This window comes from Carex rostrata, chromosome 12 (genome assembly GCF_964058835.1).
Source record: "Carex rostrata chromosome 12, lpCarRost1.2, whole genome shotgun sequence".
In the NCBI taxonomy this organism is placed as follows: Eukaryota; Viridiplantae; Streptophyta; class Magnoliopsida; order Poales; family Cyperaceae; genus Carex; species Carex rostrata.
Window position 1 is genome coordinate 1009403 of NC_135929.1, and position 24768 is coordinate 1034170.

At 35.0% G+C, this 24768-nt stretch overlaps 2 protein-coding genes across 2 annotated transcripts; one reads left to right on the forward strand and one right to left on the reverse strand.

Moving 5' to 3' along the window:
• Window positions 1–628: 628 nt before the first annotated feature.
• FASS (tonneau 2 (TON2)) lies at window positions 629–8137 on the reverse strand. The gene is made up of 12 exons (XM_078312100.1): window positions 7892–8137; window positions 6767–6858; window positions 6262–6324; window positions 5722–5820; window positions 5160–5318; window positions 4676–4747; window positions 3652–3784; window positions 3084–3148; window positions 2685–2760; window positions 2333–2434; window positions 1475–1667; window positions 629–1173 (listed from the first exon to the last, which is right to left on the reverse strand). The coding sequence occupies exons 1-12, from the start codon at window positions 8031–8033 to the stop codon at window positions 933–935; spliced, it is 1437 nt and encodes a 478-aa protein (XP_078168226.1). The 5' UTR covers window positions 8034–8137; the 3' UTR covers window positions 629–932.
• Window positions 8138–15663: 7526 nt separating this feature from the next.
• LOC144562897 (cullin-1) lies at window positions 15664–23827 on the forward strand. The gene is made up of 20 exons (XM_078312243.1): window positions 15664–15853; window positions 16445–16605; window positions 16985–17084; window positions 17518–17703; window positions 17981–18028; window positions 18143–18346; window positions 18566–18643; window positions 19100–19189; window positions 19287–19367; window positions 19620–19682; window positions 20006–20041; window positions 20124–20210; window positions 20448–20597; window positions 20695–20750; window positions 21230–21350; window positions 21708–21869; window positions 21952–22095; window positions 22509–22727; window positions 23126–23293; window positions 23395–23827. The coding sequence occupies exons 2-20, from the start codon at window positions 16463–16465 to the stop codon at window positions 23494–23496; spliced, it is 2238 nt and encodes a 745-aa protein (XP_078168369.1). The 5' UTR covers window positions 15664–15853; window positions 16445–16462; the 3' UTR covers window positions 23497–23827.
• The last annotated feature ends 941 nt before the right edge of the window (window positions 23828–24768 follow it).

Here is a 24768-nt window from a genome sequence, read left to right on the forward strand (position 1 = left end):
TTGAAGTTTAAACTTTCTCTTCTTTTTATCTGAAGCACTCTCATTTCATTCATCAAACCAAGGATTTGGCATACGCAGCTAAGTCCTCATTTTTGGTTCATCAAACCAAAACCCCAAAAAAAAAAGTTGCTAAAGTATTGTATATAATGGACCATAACGTCCAGGTTTTTTTTTTTTTTTTAAATTAGCGATCTCGGATTAATGTTTGAATTAGCTGAATGTTATACTTTTCTATATTCCAAGATTTCACAAAATCCTACTATTTCATTTTTTTTTTCCTATTAATAAACAAATCGGGAAGAAACAACCCTATTTAAATAATTTCTTCACGTATTGCTTTAACAAAATATATATCTATTAAATAAGGGGTCTTTTGACAAAATAAGCACTAGTTTTTCTGAAATATTTATTCATACGTAACTCGCTAATTGAGAAAAGAAAAATTATTTTGCTCGCCGGGAACAAACATTCTACCAATAAAAGCGCATCACATTGCCATGCAAAAGTGCCAAAATGAGTAATCAAAACGCACAGGCCAATTAATGGAATATCTAATTGGGTACATTTTAAAAAGTCGGTCTCCCTCTTATTTCGGAAGCTCGAAACTGTCAACATATTAGCAATATTATTAACAGAGTAAAATGTGTTAGTATTATTTGTAAAAAAATTAAATAAAATGCACTTCATTATTTAACAACAATAATGGGTTCTAGAAGCTTGAATTAAAACCACTGTCAAGATTACTGGGAAAACTAATACCCACTAAAAGCCACAAAGTACACACTCGAACGCCACAAATACATCAATATTACAATGTTCTCATTCACATTAACTACTAACAACCTACTACAATAAATCAGAAAATTAACAAGGATGCAAACACATGATATTTTGATCGTTTTTCCATGAAATCATCTCTATACATACTTCCTTTATTGCTCTTCCACCTGTTCTTCCTCTTCTTGAAGGAGATTCTCTCGGTTGTCATGGGCCCAGAAGCCACGCACATCTATGAGCATGCTAGCAACGGTGCCACCTTGCTTACAACTTAACAGGTCATTTAATGTAATATGAAGAGGATCAGCCGGTTTGACCATATCCCATATTTCATCTCTTACATCCTCTATACAGAGCTCATAATTACCTCCCTCTATCCATTTCTGATGCACATCTCTGCATTAAAAGAAAAATGTATAATGAAGCAACCAAAGGATATGCTATGCTCTTTTTATATACTACAGAAGATTTGTCATCTGTAATTGCAAAATATTCTTGGGTACCCACACAAAACTATTAAGTACCTGCATTCATCATCATATTCCAACAAATGTAAAATTAAGCCTCAACATAATCCAATAACCATGGATTGACTTGCATTGGCTTACTTACAATAGATTAACGGCTTGAGCTTACCAAATTGCCAAAATAAAGCAAAAGAGAAGAGGGGGAAAGGGCGTGGGGTGTAGTGTAAGACCTAAAGAGGCTATGGATGTCAGCTGTGGTAAGAAATCCCCTCCCATTTAAGTCTAGACATTTAAATAGGTATGTCAAGCCTTCAGCGGTATCCTTGTTTTCTAGGGATAAAACAAAGTCCAAAAAGCTTTCAAAATCCATCTCGCGCGAATTGCCACCAGCTACTTTACCTCTACGCACATGCTCATCAAAAACTGCATAGAAACAAGATTAGATCATCAAGGATAAATAAAAGGATACAATACCATAATTTGGTACTGTTTCATTACTTTTGTACATATAGATCTAGTTGAAGTTTGATCAGGACTGGTAGATCCAAATTTTGTTAATTCGAGGCTTAGCACATCTTTATTCAAGAATATCTAAGACCTCAGTTGAAGCTCGACTACAAGGGCTAACTTAAATTGGTACAGCATTACACCCTTTTTGTTTGTTGGTAGGTACCAAAGAATTGCAATCCTCAAGGTATGTTCTTACATTCCAGTCATGTTCATACAAATGGTACTCCTAATTATACCAAGATGTTTCCCTTTTTCTTGATAATATCAAGGATGATAGTCTCATAATCCAGTCCCTTTTCTGCACAAGTCAAAAGTACCTACTAGCATACCAAGTTACCAACATGTTTGTTTCTTTTTCTGAAAGCAACCCTCCCAGAAATCAAGGACTAGAAAACTCAGATACCTCTCTTTCTGATTCATTTTTTCAATCAATGCCTCATGCCACAAATGACATAATGACTCTTATTTGGTTTAACCTGTGCAATTAATCACACATTTGGAAACCAGTCCTGAGCTAGTCCGTTATCTTCTCTATCAGTTATAGTACTATGAGATTGTGTTGTAGGTTTAATACCTACCCCTCTCAATAAAGATTTCAGTCAATGTTCCATCAGCATATTCTTTAAGCTCCTGCTTGCTGAGAGTCCCATTAGTGTCTTTATCTAGTGCCAGAAACATATCTGAAAAAAGAAAGAGAGAAATACGTCACTATCTTTGCTACCAGTTCATGCAGCCAAAACCAACACATGAAAATCGTTGAAGACATTCATCTATCCAAACATTACAGAAGATGATCAATAAACCAGCTTCTCATGCTAAATTTATAAATTATGACCTTAAAATTATGAGCTAGTGAGCTTCACATTTGACTGGATAAAATGGAAGATGGGGTGTGATGATCTAATAATAATAAAGACAATCACACCATACCACAAATACGCTGCGCTGAAGTGAGAGAGAACCAATTCTCAGCTTGTTCAGTATCAGTGACTTCTTCCTCGCTTTCCTGAATATATAGGGTCGCATCTTATAAATATAGTGTAAAAGTAAATAAATTTAATAAATTTGTAACACTTAAACCAGAGCTGAACCTATTAACATAAACCAGGAAATCTAAGCATGTTGAAACAAAGAGCGCTAATGTGGTCTCGATTGACCTTTAGATTAACTAAGTTAAGGACAACAGAATTGTAACATAAACATGGTTCCAAGTTTAAAAGATGAAACCTATCATCATATAACTTATCTAAAGATATTCAAACATCAGAGCAAACTTCAACGAGAGATGTATACTATTAGGACATAGTTATGGAAAAGAAAAATAATTACCTGGTGTAATTCCATCAGCTCTTGTAAACAATTGCTTAGCAATACCTTCTTTATGCATGCTTTCCCTAAGAATAATTGGAAGACATGGTTGTATAATTTAGATTTCAAGTATCAAGCAATCAATAAATTAATCTTCTTAGCCATATTTTCATATTATTAGGGATCACACACCAGATTCTCCTAGTTCTGAGGTCTCGTTTGGCCACAACAGCATGGAATAACAATTTAAAAGCCAGTTTGGTTCAGCAACGCTTTGACAAATTTAAGCTCCTTTTTTCTAGACTGTCATGGTAACTAGTTGCACGATGAGAGTAAATTGCAATTACTTTCATCAAATCGAGTACTGATTAGATTACTCAAGCAAAAAACAGACATGCCAAGAGCCCAAGACATATTAAGGTAGCATTGTGGAACAGAAGAATAGTTGAAGCTTGCTTGCACCAACTAAACTTGGATTCAAAATTTACAGAACAAGTGCCAATCTTATCAATACAACTTGATAACTCGGGATACTGCCATGTACCAGTCATAGTACATATAATTCAACGTGATCTTAAGTAGCATGCACCTCGCCTGTGTGGATCACAGAAGAAATAGAATTTGCGTGCAGCTATGCGGCAGTACATCTGGACGAATTGTGATGGCATATCACGTAATTGTGCCAAATTGGGAATAAGGCCTCTTATGTATGATTCCATTTCCTGCAGTTTATAAATTTAGAGCTTAATCTACTTCCAAAAAAAAAATTAAAGCTCAATCAACAACACCAACATAGGCACCAGACCACAAAGCATCTGTCACAAAGCCCAAGTATAAACCCAGGCCTGTTGAGCATAAACCAAATGTTTTGTTTTAAATGGAGCCATCAGATTAGCCATCTAGGCTCAGGTCCCAACCAATGGGCTTGAACCTAATCATATTTCTCTGTTTTGGCACATCAATATAAATAAAAGCCTCCAAGTCATATTTAGCCTAGGTTTCTGCCATCAGCCCTTATCCTTTATTTTAGTCTTTTAGCCAAAATATAAGCTCAAGCTTCAGTTCACCCAGGTTTATTTTGCCAAAACTACCATGTATGCATCATCACTGCATAAGCTGCCATCTTCTGCAATTATGACATAGCTAACAGTTGGATTGACCACCACCACCACCACCACCCATTTAAAGAAAGGCCAGTAAAGTGCAATGAATTTCCAGACCCACTGGGTTCAGGACTTAATATATAACTAGTAAAAAAAGTTTCAAATCTAGCCCAATAGGTAGCCACCCCAGTTGCACCTGTAAAATCCCTCAATTGCAGCTCGAGTTTGCAATCAGACTAGCCGTCCTAAACCCTTGTACAACCACCACCGTCCATTTAATTGTAACCATGATGTAATGTAAGTTTTGAAGCTACCAATTTTTTGGAATGACATGCAAATCATTTTATATCTTTTCAATATAGCTTCAATCATCTTTAGTAATGAGTATTATACTCTGACCATATCAGAACTTGTGTCAAGAACCGCCCAAATATATGATCTTAACTCCAGTATAGTTATTTGCTCAAAGAAATAAAACAAAAGCAAAAGAAAGGCAGGAATATTTCTCACATGAGGTTGGAGGAATCCATCAGAATCCTCATCAAGCTCACTCATATCGATTCTTGCTTGCGTAAGAGAAACCTGTGAAACCAGTAGTCAACATATTAAATGAAATTGAACGAGTTCCCTTATGTTAAACTATGCTTTAGGGAGAATCACTCCAACTCTACGCAAAATGTTAGTTTATGTGGTTGTGTACCAGTGATTCAGTTCATCTATAAGTTAATACTCTTTACTTTTGCACATTTGGATTTTCTTAATGAGGTCAAGGCTATATGCGTGCTTGTTCTTTGGGTTTCTTCATCCAAGTTTCAGAATAGAGTGGGTGCACCAAACCTGCCACTACAACAACCATGTGTCGGCTGACCTCAACATTCTTCGTCCATTAAACATAGTGCAAATTCCAAATGGAAGGAAGAAAACTTTTTTTTAGAGTTTTGCCAAAACAAATGTAAAATAGTAACACTTTGGGGAGACAGGGAGAAAGACTTACAGTTCTCATAACATACAGATAGAATGGCAATATAGCTATTCTTCCTGATTCATCCTTCTCAAACTTCATAAAATTGGAGGGGCTAAAAAAGCGCTTACATTTCTGTCCAATTTGCTCTGTGCACACAGAGGCTATGTGACAGAAATCTTCATAATTCATCTGCAATAGTGATAACAGGCTAGAAAGTTAATTTTTTAAAAAAGAAAAAAAAGAAATAACATTTGAGATGGCCAATTACACAGAATGTATTCACATTTTAAGCATCTGTAATGGCATTAATTTCACATCAACATATTAATCAAATCTATGTAACGTGTGAATGGTAAATACCATTGAGCACGGCCTGGTATATACCGATCTGAGATTCTATTATTCTTCAATATATTTCCGCCTATTTTTTCCAAGATGTCTGATTGATAGTCCAAGTGGTACTTAACAGAAATTATTGCCCGAACAGAGATTTTGTCATGAACTTGTAGGTGGGCCCAGATTCAATTCAATATCCTTTTGTCTTTGTTTTTATAAATAATCTTTGTTCTTCACTGGGAAATATACAGATTACCTTTTCAGCACCAGTGGCATCGTCTATCACACAGTTTTCCCTCAGGCAAACCCACATGGCATCCAAGTCATCAGCATTTAGAAGTAATTCAGATTGTTTCTGCAAATTAGTTGACCACAAAAAAAAGTATAAAAATGAAGGACAGAAAAAAGAAGAAGAAAAAGACACCAAGCTTTCACTGCTCGCAACCAACTGCTGTAAATTCAGTTTTAACAATCAATATAAATTTTGATATCCCCATTCATGTCCTCGATAAACAGAAATTAGGATTAAACTGGATCTAACAAGTGGGATCAATTATCTCATTGCTTCATCCGTGTTTAGTTGTAGTTTAGGGATGTGATTGTGCTTTTAAGCCCTCAAAGATGACATGATGTTGGGAGGTTAATATTAGAAAACAACAAATTTGCTGCATCTCTATTAAAAGGTAGTGTTTTGGAAGATCCACATGTAAATACTGAAAACATTTGGGGTTGTTGTGCCGCCACCAAACACAGTAAGCAATAAATGCTTCCCAGCAGAAGCAAGCGATATAGGTACCTTGAGGAACCGATACTTGGCCAATCTTTGAACCCGATGGCTGATAGATCCATCATCAGGTTTCTACAAAAAAAAAAGAAAGAAGATATTTAGGAGAATTACCGGTTCGAAGAATTGTTAATTTGCTCATCAAATTATGACAATGAACTGTGACCCGTACAGTATCTTGCTTTAAAATACTAGTGCTAGGAGGTTGGCTGAGGAGGCATTAATCAAATTTGATGTTAATCTCCACATAAAACTCAGATTGACCCATAAGACGTCAACAAAAACAGAATAAGGAGATGAACAGAACAAAAACAATATATCAAACCAGCACAGTTGGGGGGCTATTCACCATCCAGCTCAATCAATGTCCCAGAGCTCTGCATTGTACCTTTCATGTTTCCATTTTTAGAAGGGTTGTTCAGTTTAAATGAGCATTTACAACACCTCTAGTTTGCCAAAGCCAACAAATAACAGTGGTATGTGGCAATAGTATGGTAACCCTTGCTCAGCATCTCACCTTCTTGTAGAAGGTCGGGATGGATCCAGCTTCAGCGCTCTTCTGCTGCCTCTCCTTGAATATCTCCAACAAAATCCTCTTAGTCTCCAACTCTGTAAGAGTGGGTTGTTACACAAAAGTTTAAATGATTTAAATTCAAATTCCACAACTTTTGTTTCTCAACAAATGGAAGCCTACTTTTATGGTACCTTTTCCGTAACTGCCCTGTATGATCTTTAATTTGTATTGAACAGTCCAATACAAGCAATGATTCCCCAACTTCGCCCCCACCCAGCCCCACGAAAAGAAGAACACACACACACACCCTCTTTATTTATTTAGGATGCAGTCTGTTTCGGTATATAACTAATTGCGGCAACTTCAGGCTCAGTTTAAAAGGCGTGATTGCAAACTTGTGAGTAAAGATGGGCTTAGATAGTTAGATACTGGTAATATAGAAACAATTTTACCCATGAACACACCATAAGTTTGATTTACAGCCCAAAAATGCACGGATAAACAAAATTTCTCCTCGCACAAGTACATGCCCGAGATAAATCTATATTTCCATGATAAGTGGCAAAAAAATCAGTTCTAAACAGTACCTAGAAATGCTGTCATTGGTAGCTTAGTATGAAATGGCAGAATAATGATAACCAAAAGCTTGCAGTTAACCCCAACTGAACAATCAACCAGTTTTTCAAACTAACACTCATATTTGCATTGCAATTATGCCTCAATAAGCTTCAGTTAAACAGTACTTAGCATACAATTTGCAACAAGGCATGTGATAAACTAACAGAGCAGCAGCGTCTGGTTAATTTAGCTAAAAGCTTTATGACAAGGCAAAAGAAGTTCAATCTTATAACCCTAATTTCCTTCCAGTAAATCCGATTTCACAGCCAGAATAGGGATCATGATCATGACTGAATTGAGTTGGAATGGTCAATTTGGAGTAACTTTTGGAATGAGATGTGAACTAAAGGCAGGAGAAATTGAAAAAAATATAGGTACCAACAAAAGTAAAGCAGCCTATAACAAAACTCCCAACAAATTATGGCCAGAATTTGTGATAGATCATAGATCACTTAGAACTGAATGAGAATAATGCAAGGGGAAGGAGAGAGAGACAGAGAGAACGCTAACCCATGAGAGCTTCAGATCCGAGGCCTGAGCCGGATCCGACGAAGCGACGAAGGTTCCGAACCCATGGCATCGATCCAGCCGCAGGGATTTTCTTTCCCGCCGCCCCGGCACTGCCTCCGACATCTCCGGCTGCCGTGCTCATTTTGTAGAGGGGAGAGAGAGAGAGATAGAGAGAGAGAGAGAGGCCCAAGGCGAAAGGGTTTTGTTCCTTGTTTGATCGAAGTGTCTTGCGGGGACTCGACTGACTCAAGGTGGGAGGCGTTTTGGGGAACATTCAATTCTCTCCCAACGCTCATATGAATTTTTATTGATAAAATTAACCGAAATTTTTAAAAATATCATTTCTAAAAAAAATAAACAAAAAAAACCACGGTACAATTATAAATCACGGCTCATCTAAAGAATGCGGTCCTATTTACTGGAGATGCAGCTCTAAAATAGAGTCCGCATGGCCCTATTTTTTTTTTTCAAAGTTCGAGAGATTCTCAGAGAATATGAATTCAATTTGATATATAATATATATTTTTTTTATAATTATTTTTCATTGAAGAACTTAAAAATTTATTCGTCGATAGCTCTAAATTAATTTTTTTACAAAGAAGTTCAATTAGATATATATTATTTTATTTTATAGTTATTTTTCATCGAATACCCTAGAAGTTTATTCGCCGATATCCCTAAATTTATTTTTATTACAAAGAAATCCAACAACATATATATTATTTTATTTTATTATGTGATTATTTTTTCATCGAAAACCCTAAAAGTTTAATCGTCGATAGTCCTAAATTAATTTTTATTACAAAGAAGTCAAATTATATATATATTATTTTATTTTATGGTTATTTTTCACCGAAGACTCTAGAAGTTTATTCGTCGATAGCCCTAAATTAATTTTTATTACAAAGAAGTGGATGAAAAAATAACCACAAAATGAGGAGAGAGTTAGATGATGCATGTGGAGAAAAACTCAAGTGAAATTTCTTTGAGGTGTAATTGAGATGAATTTCACACGATTTCTTTCCATTCTCTTTCTTTGATTCCCTTCGTGCATGGCTGTTCTGAATCACAACCTTCGACTTTGATCAAATGAAAGAATACACGTACACCACGTAGTGAATCCCTACGAGTCAGTCCCCCATCAGAACTTACTAAGACAGCTACAACTCGATCTACTAGCAATCAGAACCAGTATCTATGTTTGTATTAGTCTTCCTGCATGCCTGTCTATTTGCACATCGCAACGCAGTCAAATTTTAAAATAAACCGATATCTATAAATAAACTTTGCATTTAATAAATATTATTTATTAAATGCAAACAAATATTTATTTCAAAACGTCAAAATATATACAATAGTAGTGAATTATGAAAAATTAAGTTCTTACAAATACAAAACAGGTGTTCTTAATAGTTAATTCTGTAATTGTATTAGCATAAACACCAATCAAACCAGTCAAGAGTGTGAGAATATCATTTTCGATAATTATAATGTTATTTTTTGAGATGAATACTTTCAAACTCTCTATTTACATTATGAATGAAAATTACATAAAATACTTAATTATGTCATCATCTATATTACGTGGTATTAGTGAATGAATTAGAACTTGTTTGTTTGTCACGGGATTGTGTATGATAAAATTTCACGGGTTCAAAAACCCAATCATTTATTTATGATAACTAATACTCACGAGTATCCATGAAAATTGTTATGAGAATGTGCTGAAATGAACGTTTGGTACCATGAGATGAGCTGTAGGAAATTTTGACTTTATTTTAAAATATGTATATATGTTTTAATTTTTTCGTCTATTAATTAGACCAAATAATGTGCATTAATTAAATTTTATCATAAATGATAATGTAATGAATGAGAGATGAGAGAGCGTGAGAAGGAATAAAGTGTAGAGAGAGAAAAACAAAACGAAGATCCAATTATTTTCTCAAACTCGCTATCTCTTCTTTTGTGAAAAATTGGCGGCGGCTGCATCTCTTTATCTCTCTCTCTTCATGTTTTGTTTTCCGAACCAATCTTTCTCCTCTCTCATTTGTTACATTTTAATTTCTAAGAAATTATATACAAGTAGCTTAATTATACTTTATTGTTTCTTATGTGACTAATTAAGTTCTAAAACCGGTTAAACTTTAAATATATGATAAACTTTATTGTCATTATTGGTCTAATTAATTAGATGAGAACATATTTTGGAAATAAATCAAGGTTTTAATTTCACAACTAATTTTATGATACAACCGAACATTTATTTCAACACATTCTCATAATCATTTCATGCATAGCTATAAGTATTGGTTCTCGTATATAATTAAACTAGTGGACTGACAAATCTATAAAATTTCATCCCCTACAATTTCGCGACATACGAACTCACCCCGAATCATTCACTAGTACCACATAATATATATAGATGATGACATAAATGTACATGTACATAATTATTTTCATTAATAATAAAAATAGTGAGTTTGAAAGTAATTAGTAGTTTATTACCATACCACATCATAACGTACGATTGTCAAAGAATATATATATGAGTAGAACTAGGGTGTTCTTAAGCTCACTAAAGTGTTTGGTGAGCTTGACTCCAAAATCCGTCAAATCAGTTTCAAATGACGAATCCGAACCGTTGGAACCCGCCTATTTTACGTGTGATGCGTCTACATGTGAAATTTTTTAACTTTCGAATTAGTTTAGTATAAAGTCAAGCGGTCAAAACATGTTCAAAAAATGAATGCACTAAAATTAATTTATTAACCTTCTAATTTTGACCAATTGACTTTATACTAAACTAATTCGAAAGTTCAAAAATTTCACATGTAGACGCATCACACGTAAAATAGACGGGTTCCAACGGTTTGGATTCATCATTTGAAACCGATTTGACGGGTTTTGGAGTCAAGCTCACCAAACACTTTGGTGAGCTTAAGAACACCCTAGTTCTACTCTATATATATAATAACATCATAACTATCGAAGAAACCAACCGATTTTCATTTTCCTCTCCTATTAACGTTGGAATTAATCTACGACGACTCTCCTATTAGACGCTGGTTATTTTTCCCTCGTGAATTTGCACTAAATAATTAAGTAGCTAGGTAACGTGAGCTCGATTTTCATCTAGAGTCATCTTTGGAATTTTCTTTAATTATATATGTGCAATTTTTCCAAGAATGCATTTCTTATATTTTTCTTCTTCTACTTCGTGAATCCACTTCTCACATTCTCTCGTTTGTAAAATTCAACATTTTTTGGAAATAAGGCATAGAGCCCGTTTCATATAGAAACCAAGTTAACTTACAGCCTATATATTCGTCCAAATCAAAGTGCCCAAAATAAAAAAGTTCAACCAAAATAAAGCAGACTCCAGCAAAACAGAATATATCAAAAAGTAACGAAGATTTAGAAAACATAAGGATCAGCTCTGTGTGTAAGCATTGTTGTCAACATCACTGTCAAGGTCAACAATTTGGCCAGCAATTGCAGGGTTCCACTCTTGCAAAGGGATGTCATCCAGATCAACAGGCAGCCAAGCATCTCTGGCATGCTGGTCTTCTATAGTCAGGGACCCTGTCCATAAAACAACCAAATGAACTATATGAGTAACCAGAGAACGAACAGATTCAAGAGGGGTATGTTGAAAACACATTTTATTTCGAGAGTTCCAAATTGTCCAAGCAAATGCACTAAGTGTAATAAGAAAGTATGTTTTATGTGTTGATGGTAAAGCAAATCCAAAATTAAGAACATCCTGAAAAACATGCCAATCAGGCAAAAAGTTGGGAGTGTTGCCTAACCAGAACAGAACCTGTTTTACTGTACTACAAGTAAGGAAGAGATGATCCACCGTCTCTTCCTCAAGACAGAATTGGCATTTGTGATTGCCCAGCCACCCTTTGATAGCGAGGTTATCTTTAGTCAATATTCGGTTTTTGCTAAGCAACCACATAAAAACTTTAATTTTTGGTGGTATTGGTAATTGCCACCATTCCAGTGTATGTAATTCTTGGATACCCCCAAAACTAAGAAAAAGATATAAGGATTTAACAGAGAACTTCCCATGTGATTCCAACAGCCATTTAATTCTGTCTCGAGACTCATGTGTATCAAAGGTAGTAAGAATATGTAAAACCTCTTGCCATTCATATTTCACTACCCCAGTAAGGGTTCGGATAAAATGTACACATTGACCTTTAGACGCAATGACATCGGGTAGTAAGATATTTGGATTACTACACAATTCAAAGAGGAAAGGATAAGTAATGGCCAGGGAACAGTCTCCGAGCCATATATCAGTCCAGAACTTAATTGAGCTTTGGCTCCCAAGTTGGTGGCTGATGCGATTATCATATAAGTTGTGATTGTTAGAGACAGCACGCCAAAAGGGAGAGTAAGAAGGGAGGGGAGAAGAAGAGAAGTAATTGAGTGTGAGGGCTTGTTTCCATATGCCGTGACAGCAAGGGTCTTTAAATCTCCATCTCCATTTACCTAAAAGAGCTATATTCATGAGTTCCAGATCCAAGACCCCTAGTCCCCCATGTTTCTTTGGAAGACAAATTTGTTCCCAATTAATCAAAGCATATTTGTGGGAGTGGAGTCCATACCCTTGCCATAAGAATTGTTGTCTAGCCTTGTCTATTCTAAGCAAAATTGTTTTAGGGATCTGATATATAGAAAGGGTATAGAGAGGGACTGAGGAGAGGACTGAATTGAGAAGGGTGATTCCCCCCCCCCCCCAAGAGATAGAATTCTACCTTTCCAATTTTGCAATTTGTGCTCGATTTTCTTAGTAAGAAATTCCCAATCTTTTACCATTAATTTACGAGGAGAAAGGGGAAGACCTAAGTATTTAAAAGGAAAATCTCCTATATGACAGCCAAAGATAGCAGCTAAATGGTGGGCCTCTTCAGAGGAGATATTCAAAGGATATAGCTCAATTTTGTCAAAATTAATTTTGATACCAGAGAGGGCCTCAAAGCCTCTCAAAGTCCACCAAATAAGTTCTATGTTCGTTGGATCAGCCTGAGCAAATAAGATGGTGTCATCAGCATAATGGCAGTTAGTGACTGCTCTATATTGATGACAAGGTGGACCAAGCCCATGAATCAACTCTAGATTTCTACTGACATTAAACATTCTACTCAAGGTATCAGCAGCTAGGATGTATAAAAAGGGGGAAAGAGGGTCGCCTTGCCTAACTCCTCTCTTACACAGAAAATATGGGGTGAGATGCCCATTTATATTGATGCAAGATTGAGAGCTTTCTAGCCAAATCTGCATCCATTGTAACCATTTTGGACCAAAATTTCTACCTTTCAAAACTTCTAAAAGGTAATCCCAGTTAATTCGATCATAAGCTTTCTCAAAGTCAATTTTGATAACTACTCCTTTGTGATGGAGACTTTGAGTATGGTGTAATATTTCTTGCCCTAACACAACATTATCTAAAATGAATCTACCTTGTATAAAAGCGGCTTGAGTGGGGTCAATAATCCTATCCATAACTGATTCTAGCCTATTGGTGAGTATTTTGGATAGAATTTTGAAGCTACAGTTAACAAGGCTGATTGGCCGATATTGCTTAAGTGTACTAGCATCATGAGATTTAGGTAACAAACAAATAACTGATTTGTTAATGTGTCGCAAAGTAAGAGTGTGATTGTAAAAATGTTGACACATTAACAATAAGTCATGTTTAACCAATTCCCAAAAAAATTGGTAGAATTTAAAGGAAAACCCATCTGGTCCAGGAGCCCCTGTAGGGTTAGAGGACCAAATAGCTTTCTTCAATTCTTCTTCAGTAAAGGGTTGTACCAGACTATCTTGTTCGGACTGAGTTAATTTTTCAGATTCCTGCCAGAAATGAGGATGAAGAGAGGCATACTTAATGCCAGGCTCTCCCAAGAGCTGTTTGTAGTATTCACTGGCATGGACCTGAATATCATGAGTGGTGGACAATTCAAGAGGACCCACTTGAATTCGAGAGATTCTATGTTTCTTTTGTCTACGGGAGGCAATTCTATGAAAGAATTTGGTATTTTTGTCTCCTGCATCTAACCACTGTTGTTTAGACCTATTCTTCCAATGGATTTCCTCCTCTAAATAGAAACTCTCTAGAAATGCCTTTTGAATGTGGAAGTCCTCTAATTCTCTATTAGTAAAATTCAACATTGAACAACATAATATATATATACATTGACTCCAAATTATATAGTTGAAAAACTTATTATATTACTTGACCTCTTAAGCTTAAAATAATATCGAGAATATATAATGAAAGACATGAGGTGCACTGAATTTTAATTCACATATTCATATGTCCTGTTTTCTCCATTGGGAAGATTTGAGAATTTGTTTTTGCAGAAGCATTTGTGTTTTATAAAACTTGCAATTTTTAGGAATAGAACCAGGTGTTTTTAAAATTGCAATTTTAGGAATAGAATTAGAGTGTTTTTAAGTTTACAAAGTCTCTTTATAGAAAAAAAATCTGTTGTTATTTTAACAGGAACCTGTTATTTAGAACCTAACCGTTCAAAGTTTTGTATGCGGGCTCAAGAGTAAACTTTTTCATGCACGAATTTTAACAAAGATCAACGGTTGAGATCGGAATAACAGGTTTCTGTTATTTCTTTGGAATACCAACATATTTATTTTCCTCTTTGTAAACTTAACTCTAAATATATCAAATTGACTTGAGAGGATGAATTCAAACTGTTTAAGCTGTTATACTTTACGAGTGATGCGTCTACATGTAACAATTAAAAAAATTAAATTAATTTTGTATAAAGTCAACTAGTAAAAAATTGTTTAAAAAATGAATGCATTCAAATTAATTTACAAACCTTATAAATATGACCGCTTGAGTTTATACTAAATTAATTATAAAATTTATAATTTTTGCATGTAGATGCATCACTTGTACGGTTAATTGATTTCAAACAGTTTGAATTCGTCATTTGAAGTAAATCTAATAGATTTTGAAATTAAATTTATAAAGAAGCTTGATGAACTTAAAAACAGACCTAATTTTTTTCTCAAATGCTGAGCTCGTCAATCATGGCTTTTATTTTCTTCTTTTGATGGGGCTTAATTTTTGCATTTGATTAAAATCAGACCTAAATCAGGCATAATTTTGCATTTGCTTAATTTGCTATTTACATATTTAGTTTACTAATTCTTTGCTACCTATTTTTTCCGAGAATAGAGGTAATGTAAATTTGACATTTATGCAAATTGGTACAGAATTTAGGTTGCAAACCAGTTAAACTAATACATATAACTTAGGCAGCACACTTTTACATGTACCAATTTAGCACGAAAATTTTCGTAGAACTTTTACATGTATAATCAATTCATTTTTTTCTTCTTCATAGTCTAGTTCACAAACAAATTGATATTCTTATTTTTCATATTCAAATCCATTGTCAAACATGCTCTAAAAATATTTTTAGCGACAAAAAATTGAGAAAGAAACAAGATCCAGATAGAAAAAAATACGCAAGCAATGAAGCAGTCTTAGAATAACCTAATTTTTTTTTTCCATATCTCATCGTCTTACTTACGCCAATCCATGTAATCTGTCATTTAATGTTTTATTAATTCTATTAAAAAAAATTCGTTAAAATCGGGCAAGTATAATTACGGCAATTCCGATTTAAAATATGCGAAAAAATAAATATCTAAAAATGGGACCGAATCTTTATTTAATTTTGTACCTGAGATAAACTATGTTATTTATAGATCCCTAATTTTCTATTGCGTCAGTGTATATATCAAAAGTTCTTTCTTACCTTTTCTCTCGAAAACCTTAAAGGCAAGAAAGCAAGCCGACTCTTTGCCTTCCTCGTGTCGTCGTCTCCATCGAACACAGCTCCTTCTCTTCTCGCCTTCTTTGGATTAGGGTTTCGCTTCGCCTGATCTAGGGTTAGGATTCGAGTTCCCCAGGTATACCCCCCGCTCTTTCTGACCCCAGTCTCCGATTGGTCTTAGATCGGGAGTTCTAAGACCTTGAAATTTTATCGTTGGAGCTGTTCTGGTAGGTCGATTTGGGCTTTTTCAAATTTTTGGGTGCCAAATACTTCGATTTTCTCAGTTTTCTCCATCTCATTCCTAGGGTTTCAGGATATGTTGACAATATCCTTTTCCTTGTGAAGTTAATTTAGACGATGATATTTGTATATATGGTATGGAAAGTTTTCGTTGTTTCAAGGGTTCAGGTTTGGTCCTAGCTCCTTAACGCCGAAAAGAACATAGTTTGTTAAATTTGCTTGACTAACTTTACTCAATTTTTGATTCGTTGTCTGAAGCTGGGTTTCACATCTGTCTGTAAAAACTTACAATTCCATCTGAATTAAGGATTAGGCCATTGTATACAAGAATTCTGAAAGTGGGCCATTTTAGATGTCTGCCTCTTGCAAAGATATAAAAATATAAATTTTCTTATTTAAAATGAGATGTTGAAATTAGTAGCAGAAATTAATCTTCACAGACCTTCTTGTCATAATTTTGAGTTCTTACTTCTATTTTCTATTACAGGTTTTGGGGAGTGAGAAAATGGCGATGCACGAGAGAAAAGTTATAGAGCTTGATCAAGGATGGGATTTCATGCAGAAGGGTATTACCAAGCTAAAAAATCTTCTGGAAGTTAAACCTGGCGAGACCCAGTTCAGCTCTGAAGACTATATGATGCTTTACACGTATGTACCTTAAAAAATTCTCATCTTTTTCATGTGTTGTGAATTTACTTGGTAGATTGTTGCAGCTAAATTTTTTCCTGGAAGATGCATAGACATGTTTGTGTTAGATGTGAGTTTCTGGTCATCATACGAATCTTTATAGTGTGTACCTGTTTGTAATCTTTATGATACTTATCCATTAGTAAATTGGTACAGAATTTTGATTGGCATGATTTAGTTATTTTTTATTAGCTAAATTGAGGGAACTGGAATTCTGGATGTAAAATTTTCCTTCTTGTTCTTGTTTAATTCAGATAATTTTAGTTTTCAAGCTTACTAAGTTTAAAACATATTTTTTGCTATATTATCCTTTTTCACTAAAATGGGTTTATTTGTATAGAACAATCTACAACATGTGCACCCAGAAGCCTCCTCATGACTACTCTCAGCAGCTCTATGAGAAATACCGGGAAGCTTTTGTAGAATACATAGATGATATGGTATTATCTCTTAGATTCACATTGCATCTCCAAAAGAATACAATTTCTGTTTAGCTATGCTACTGAGCATTACCATTTTAGTTTCATGTTGTTTGCGTTTAGTCTATGCAAATACCTGCTTATTATTGCGTAAAGCCAAATGGACAGTTGCAACTTGGTACTATTTTATATGAGCCCTCGAAGTTGGTCTATCTAAAACCTTGTCTCGGTGTTGTTAACCACTTTGAGTTATTTGTGATCTTTCTTAAATCAATTTTTTTAGTTTCTATCATATTTTCTTTCTTTGTATATTTTCTGAAGGTTTTAGGTAGGTTGTTGCCTTAACACAAAGTAATGTCAAAAGCAATCCGTAACACTGTTCAGCTGGCTCGCTAATTGACAATTTAGCACTTGTTGAGACCTTTAACAAGTCAATATTATCCCTTTCAATTAGGTGTTGCCCGCATTGAGAGAAAAACATCATGAGTACATGCTCAAGGAGCTTCAAAAGAGGTGGCAAAACCACAAGGTCATGGTCAGGTGGCTCTCCCGTTTCTTCTATTATCTTGATCGCTATTTCATTGCTAGGAGGTCGCTGCCTCCATTGAACGAAGTTGGTCTCACCTGCTTTCGTGACCGGGTAATTATTGACTGGCGTTATGTTTAATAATTTACTGTTTGGCCTTCTTTTATTTATTTATTTATTCTTGTATTTTCTGGTTGTCCTGAATTGGCCAAAGTTATTTTCTATTTGTTATTGAGTAAAACTAATGACAATGCTATTTGCTGGTCTGGCAAATACCATTTGTTTTGTGTAGCAAGGTACTAAGATATGTTGCTTTTATTAAACAAATAGATGCTATAATGTTTCTGTGCAGTTGCTAATTTTCTTTGTTGTAATTTATGATTTTTTTCAGGTGTACCAAGAAATGAAAAGCATGGTAAAAGATGCCGTGCTGTCGTTGGTAAGTGTAGACTTTGATTAATTGGGCTGTACCTCATTTCTGAATAAATTTCTTTTTGTAATTTTCGCTGTTCGTCAAATTTACTGTTTGTATCTTGCACTGCTCTTTCAACAGATTGACCAAGAGCGTGAGGGGGAGCAGATTGACAGAGCTCTTTTGAAGAATATACTCGACATTTTTGTTGAAATTGGCCTTGGCAGCATGGAGTGTTATGAAAATGACTTCGAAGAATATTTACTCAAGGAGACTGCAGCGTACTACTCCAGAAAAGCTTCTATCTGGATACTAGAAGATTCTTGTCCTGACTATATGTTGAAGGTATAACTGTATATGATTTATCAACTGCAAATATGAACTGCTATATTGGTGGTAATTGTGAGGTGTAGTTGCTTGAAGGGATGTATGCATATTTTTCTTTTTTTTGCCTTCTTTCTTTTTATTATTTTCCGGTATCAAACGCTTGGAGGGATTTATACATTTATTGTTGATTTCTTTTGCCGTTGCTTTTAGACTAACTTTTTTGGCTGTCTTTATTAGGCTGAAGAATGTCTCAAGAGGGAGAAGGACAGGGTCGGCCACTACTTGCACTCTAGCAGTGAAAATAAGCTCTTGGAGGTCTCTTCTAGTTATCCTCTGTTGCTTCTTGCTATCATTCATTTTTTTTTCTTTTCGTACCCAAAATAATTGTAGTGCCTATTGAATTTTTCTTACCTTTTGGACCAAATATATTCGTAAACATATTGTGTTAGTATATTAATTATACTTTGGCGCTTCTATAAACAATATTTACTTGCTAGCTACCTGTCTTGGTAACATTTAGTATAGTAGCTCATAGTAATTGTATTTTTAAAATATTTGGTGAATATGGGTTATCATTTAAACTGAAATATTATTTTATACATTTTTTTGTATTACTATTGTAGTAATTAGATATTATGTTAGCACTATTTGGACTTTATACCAAACTGCTAGAGCATGATGGATGGTACCATGATGCGATTCTCTTGTTGTAATTTCTTAATAATGTTTTATCATTTAACTGTTGTTCCTTGTTCTTTGTGATTCTTGTAGAAAGTACAACACGAATTGCTTTCTGTATATGCAAACCAACTTCTTGAAAAGGAGCACTCTGGATGCCATGTACTGCTTCGTGATGACAAGGTAAGAAGCAACAAAAGCTATTGACATTTGTCTGTTTGTATTTTGAATTTATAATAGCATGCTTTAAGAATTTTACATTTATCACATGTTTTTTCAGACGGAGGATCTTTCAAGGATGTTTAGACTTTTCTCCAAAATCAACCGTGGTCTAGACCCAGTTTCTCAGATGTTTAAAGAGGTACTGTTGAGTTCTTTTAACTTGCATATCTGGATGAATTATACGTGTAGTGACCTGTTTGATATGCTAGAAAATGAAGGAAATGGAGGAAAATAGCAAGTTTTCCTGTACCAAGGTTGATTTGTTGGAAAATGAAGGATAGATGGCAATTTTTACTTCATATTGTTTTCTCAATTTTTTGCCGGAAATCATGAGTAACATGGACACACATAAGGGTCGTATAGGTTATACTGAACACATATTTTTCTGCAGCATGTCACTTCTGAGGGAATGGCTTTAGTGAAGCAAGCAGAAGATGCTGCAAGCAACAAAAAGGTACTGCATATATATCTTTGTCATTTGGAGATTTACTTGTAAATCCTTCCTTTCTTTGGGAGACGGCTGACTAATGCATTTTGTAATGAGTTCTAATTAGCACTAGTTGCACATTAGATGGCACTTGTCAGTTTCCTCTTTTGAATGCAATTTGGTCTCAATCAGTCCTCTGTTGTGCATATAACATAGATTCTGCTTGAGTTAATTTAAGCTAGAACATATACCCTGGTTCAGTGAATTATCAATACCCTGTAGAAAGGGATGTTTAATGTCGGTGTCGGTGTTTTTGCTATGGATTTCTGACAATTACTTAATCTCTGCAGGAGGAGAAGAGGGATATCATGGGCTTGCAAGAGCAGGTAATTCCATTCTTATGCTGTGCAATATTTTGCCTTCATTGACTTTCTAAATATTTAATTAAATACTCTACCAAACTTACAGGTCTTCGTGAGGAAAGTAATTGAACTACATGACAAGTATTTGAACTATGTTATTGAATGCTTTCAGAACCACACTCTTTTCCATAAGGTATGATATTATATGTTCTCTTATTTTTCTTTATTGGAAATACATTCATGTGAAGCTAAAAATACTTCTCCAAAGTGGCATACAAAAACATTGGTCTGTCATACATAATACAACCTTTTAATTTAGAAATGATTCCATGTAATAAGAGATGCATGAACTATTTTGTATACACTGTTCCTTATATCTTTTAAAATACCAAACTGCTACTTTTATTTATGATGGTCTTATTCTCTCCAGGCTTTGAAAGAAGCGTTTGAGGTATTCTGTAATAAGGGTGTCGCAGGAAGTTCAAGTGCAGAATTACTAGCAACATTTTGCGATAATATATTGAAGAAGGGTGGAAGTGAAAAACTGAGTGATGAAGCAATTGAGGAAACCCTTGAGAAAGTATATATTTTTGTCTTTTGGCATGTTACCCTCGTAGTTGATCACCTCACTAGTGTTAATCTCAGAACTCAAACTTTTTAACTATTTTCATTTGCAGGTGGTAAAGCTCCTTGCTTATATAAGTGACAAGGATCTTTTTGCTGAGTTCTACAGGTAACCTTTTTTTTCCCTCCCTCTGATTTGAAAAGTAAGTGATAGTCTTTGGGAATAAGACATTTCTAGCTGGTCTTTATTTCCTCTTCTCTAACATGTTTATTCTGTAGTTGAATTGCATTCTGGGCAGTGGCCATGTTTTGTCATTTGTTCAGATGTTACCGTTTTCCTGTTAATTTTTGAGAAATATAATCATGTGCATACCTTCTTGTTGTTAATTTTAGAGAAATATAATCATGTGCATATCTTATTCCTGTTAATTTTGGTGACCTTTTTCCTTGTTAATTTTGAATAAACATAATCATGTGCGCTTGGATTATTGGCACTGTAAACATTACTTCGTTCTTGTTGTGGTGTAGTAGGTTTACTACATGAATCTTCCTACTCTATGTTTGCCACATTTGGGAATGTCTTTAATCCTGTCTGTGCTAAAGCTAAACACTTGTATAAATGTCTTACTGAATAACATAAATTGGCAGGAAAAAGCTAGCAAGGAGGTTGCTCTTTGATAAGAGTGCAAATGATGATCATGAGAGGAGTATCTTAACAAAGCTCAAGCAGCAATGTGGTGGCCAGTTCACCTCTAAGATGGAAGGAATGGTATACGGCTAGTTTTCTTTTGGTACTTTTGTCTTAGTTTGATGGTTTGACACACATCTTACTGGCCTGCTATCATAGCTGTCCAGAGATGAATCTCTTTTATAGCAGCACAATGTCATAAATTTCTTAACACTAACAAACTAAATAGCTCACAAGCAAAAAGCATTTTGAACTAAACTGATTTGCATGATAGGAAACATTTTTCTGAACTTTTGAACTTTTGGTGTCCTTCAATTCTAATTTGTATGATAGGAAATACTTTCTGAACTTTTGACTAAACCGATTAATAATTAAAAGTAAATGTAAATTTTGCATGTTATTTATTGACCTATATTCTGATTTTTGTTAAACAACCAGGTCACTGATCTCACTCTTGCAAGGGAGAACCAGACACAGTTTGAGGAGTATCTAACCGCTAACTCTCAAGTAAATCCGGGTATAGACTTGACAGTTACTGTTTTGACAACAGGTTTCTGGCCGAGTTACAAATCCTTTGACCTCAACCTTCCTTCTGAGATGGTATGCATTTATGCCTTCATGACTGAACAAAACTGATGTCTGGTTATTCTAACTGATAATTGCTTGTATAATTTTTTGTTAGGTTAAATGTGTGGAGGTATTTAAGGAGTTCTATCAGACAAAGACCAAGCACAGGAAGCTAACATGGATATACTCTTTGGGGACTTGCAATATCAATGGCAAGTTTGACTCAAAAACTATCGAGATGATAGTGACCACCTACCAGGTATTCTACAACATGATATTTTTTCTTTTTCTTAGTTTCTTATATAATGATATTTGTGTTGGTTTTGTGCAGTTTGGAACAATAGATTTAGTATAATACTTTATTTTTGCTAGTGCAGCCCCTTGGTAATGAGATATAATTTTTGCTTATTGTGTTTATTTCAAATTGTTGGGCTTATGATCTGTTAGAACTTAAAAATGATTTTTGCATGAAAACCAAATTTTATCTACTTATCATGTGAGAGAACATGTGAAGCAGCTGGTTCTACAATTATTGTGGTCTTTCAATAAGTTTGTGGTTCCAGAAACTATTGTAAGAGTGCAGTGATGTAAAATGAGAACAAGAGATGCACATTTACTTCCATTTCATTTCTTGAATCCTACTGAAAACAACTCTTGTGATGAATTTGACAGGCTGCTGCACTACTATTGTTTAATGCCTCAGAAAGGTTGAGCTACGCAGAAGTAATGACACAGCTGAACTTGACCGATGATGATGTGATCAGGTTGCTCCACTCTCTCTCTTGTGCCAAGTACAAGATCCTCGTTAAGGAGCCCAACACCAAGACCATATCTCCCAATGATGTATTTACCTTCAACAATAAGTTCACAGATAGGATGCGGAGAATCAAGGTACTGTTATTCTCTTGTTTAGTACGCAGAAGCAATCAAATCAAATGGATGTTTAATTGTATTCTTTTTACTGTCACTAGAATACTGCTAGAAACTAGAACCTGTGTCTGCTGCCCTTTTTTTGTTTATATGTTCTTTTACTTTATTTTTTCAATTGTGGAAACTTTTAATATTATGCATACACATTTGAATTATGCATGAAAACCAAATTTTATCTACTTGAATTGTGCACATGCCATCTTATTCCTTGGTATTTTTATGGCCATTTCTTTATGCATACAATTAACCTCACCTCATCATGATTGCTGAATCAGGCAGAGAAAGTAAAATGAATAATAGATTAAATTAGATTATGTTCAGTCTAAGGAACTTGACAGAGTGAATTCTTTGGTTGCCAGATTCCACTTCCTCCAGTAGATGAGAAGAAAAAGGTGGTAGAAGATGTTGATAAAGACAGGAGGTATGCCATTGATGCCTCAATTGTTCGTATAATGAAGAGCCGTAAGGTGCTTGGCCATCAGCAACTTGTCATGGAGTGTGTTGAGCAGCTTGGTCGCATGTTCAAGGTAGTAAAATCCAACCTTTCATAAATTTTTATTTCCATTGCTTCAAGTTTAAAGAGTAAGCATAGCTTGGTATTCACTATTATCTTTTGCGTGATATTCAGCCCGACTTCAAGGCTATAAAGAAGAGGATTGAAGACCTTATCACCAGGGACTATCTGGAGAGGGACAAGGAAAATCCTAACCTGTACCGTTACCTTGCCTAGGCATGACAAGATACCTCCCAATGCACCCACTTTTTTGAAGTAAATCTCGGAAAAAGCTTTTGCATCCCCAGCTGAAGTATTCAAAGGGTTATTATCTGCTTCAAACGAGATATATTCAACATGTTACATTTATTCTGTACATCTAATGTACCCATGACAAGGGGATGAGAGGATTGTATGAGACTCTTTCTATCATAGGTCTCAACTTAGCCTTTTGTGAATCTGTTGTCCTTCTCCAATATTATTTTTTTCTCCTTTCGGATGGTATGTTACCTTGGGGTAATTGTTGTGTTCTGCGAGTTTATGAATGAATTTATCTTAGCTTAGATAATGTATCATCTGGGTATTAGAAATAGTTATTATGATGTTGCTATCATATGTGAGCTCCGCAAGGTAGATGGAAGTAACAAAAACTTTCAAAGGTCACATGGAGACGCTATAAACCGCAGCTACAAGCTTTATAGTGTCCGGCAGCAAAGACGCTATAAAAAAAAACGAAATAAATACCGGAAAGAAAATAAAACGGATGCTACCGATTATGACATCAAGATCCCCAAAAAAGGGAAAATTTCTGGCCGAATTTTTTATTAATAGAAATAAAATAAAAAAAATATTTAAAAAGAGCAATACTTTAATTATTTTGCGAAAAGTAGGTAGATCGGGTCTTGTTAACCCGTCCTACCGGACGGGACTACACAACCCGTCCCGGTTAATCATCGTTAAACCTTAATCACGGAAAAAAAGAAAAAGAAAATCCTGGACGGGTTTAAGCGTCCCGTCCCGCTCCGTAAAAAAAAAAAAAAAAAAAAAACCCTGGACGGGTCCTCTTAACCCTTCCCCCACTTCTTTTTTACTTTCCCTTCCTTCTTTCTTTTCTTTCTTCCGCCGCTTTTGAAGCTTCTTCGCTCCGCTCCGTAGGCAGCACGGCGCATGGGACGGATTAACGCAACCCGTCCGGATCTTTTGTAAAAATTCCTTTTGCACCACCTCTGTCATCTTAAACCGTCTCTGTCATCGATTATTTCAGGTTTGTTTTAAATATAATTAAATTAAATTAGTATAGAAATGTGTTAATTTCTAATTTGATTTGTTATCAAACTATTGATTATAGTAAACTTAATTAATTTGTTAATTGCATTTTAAAAGAATTCATTAGGAGTGTTCAAACGGTTCGGTTTTGGATCGAACCGAATTAGTTCGATTATTTCGGTTTATTGGATCGGTTCGGTTATTTCGGTTTATTGGATCGGTTCGGTTATTTCAGTTTATTAT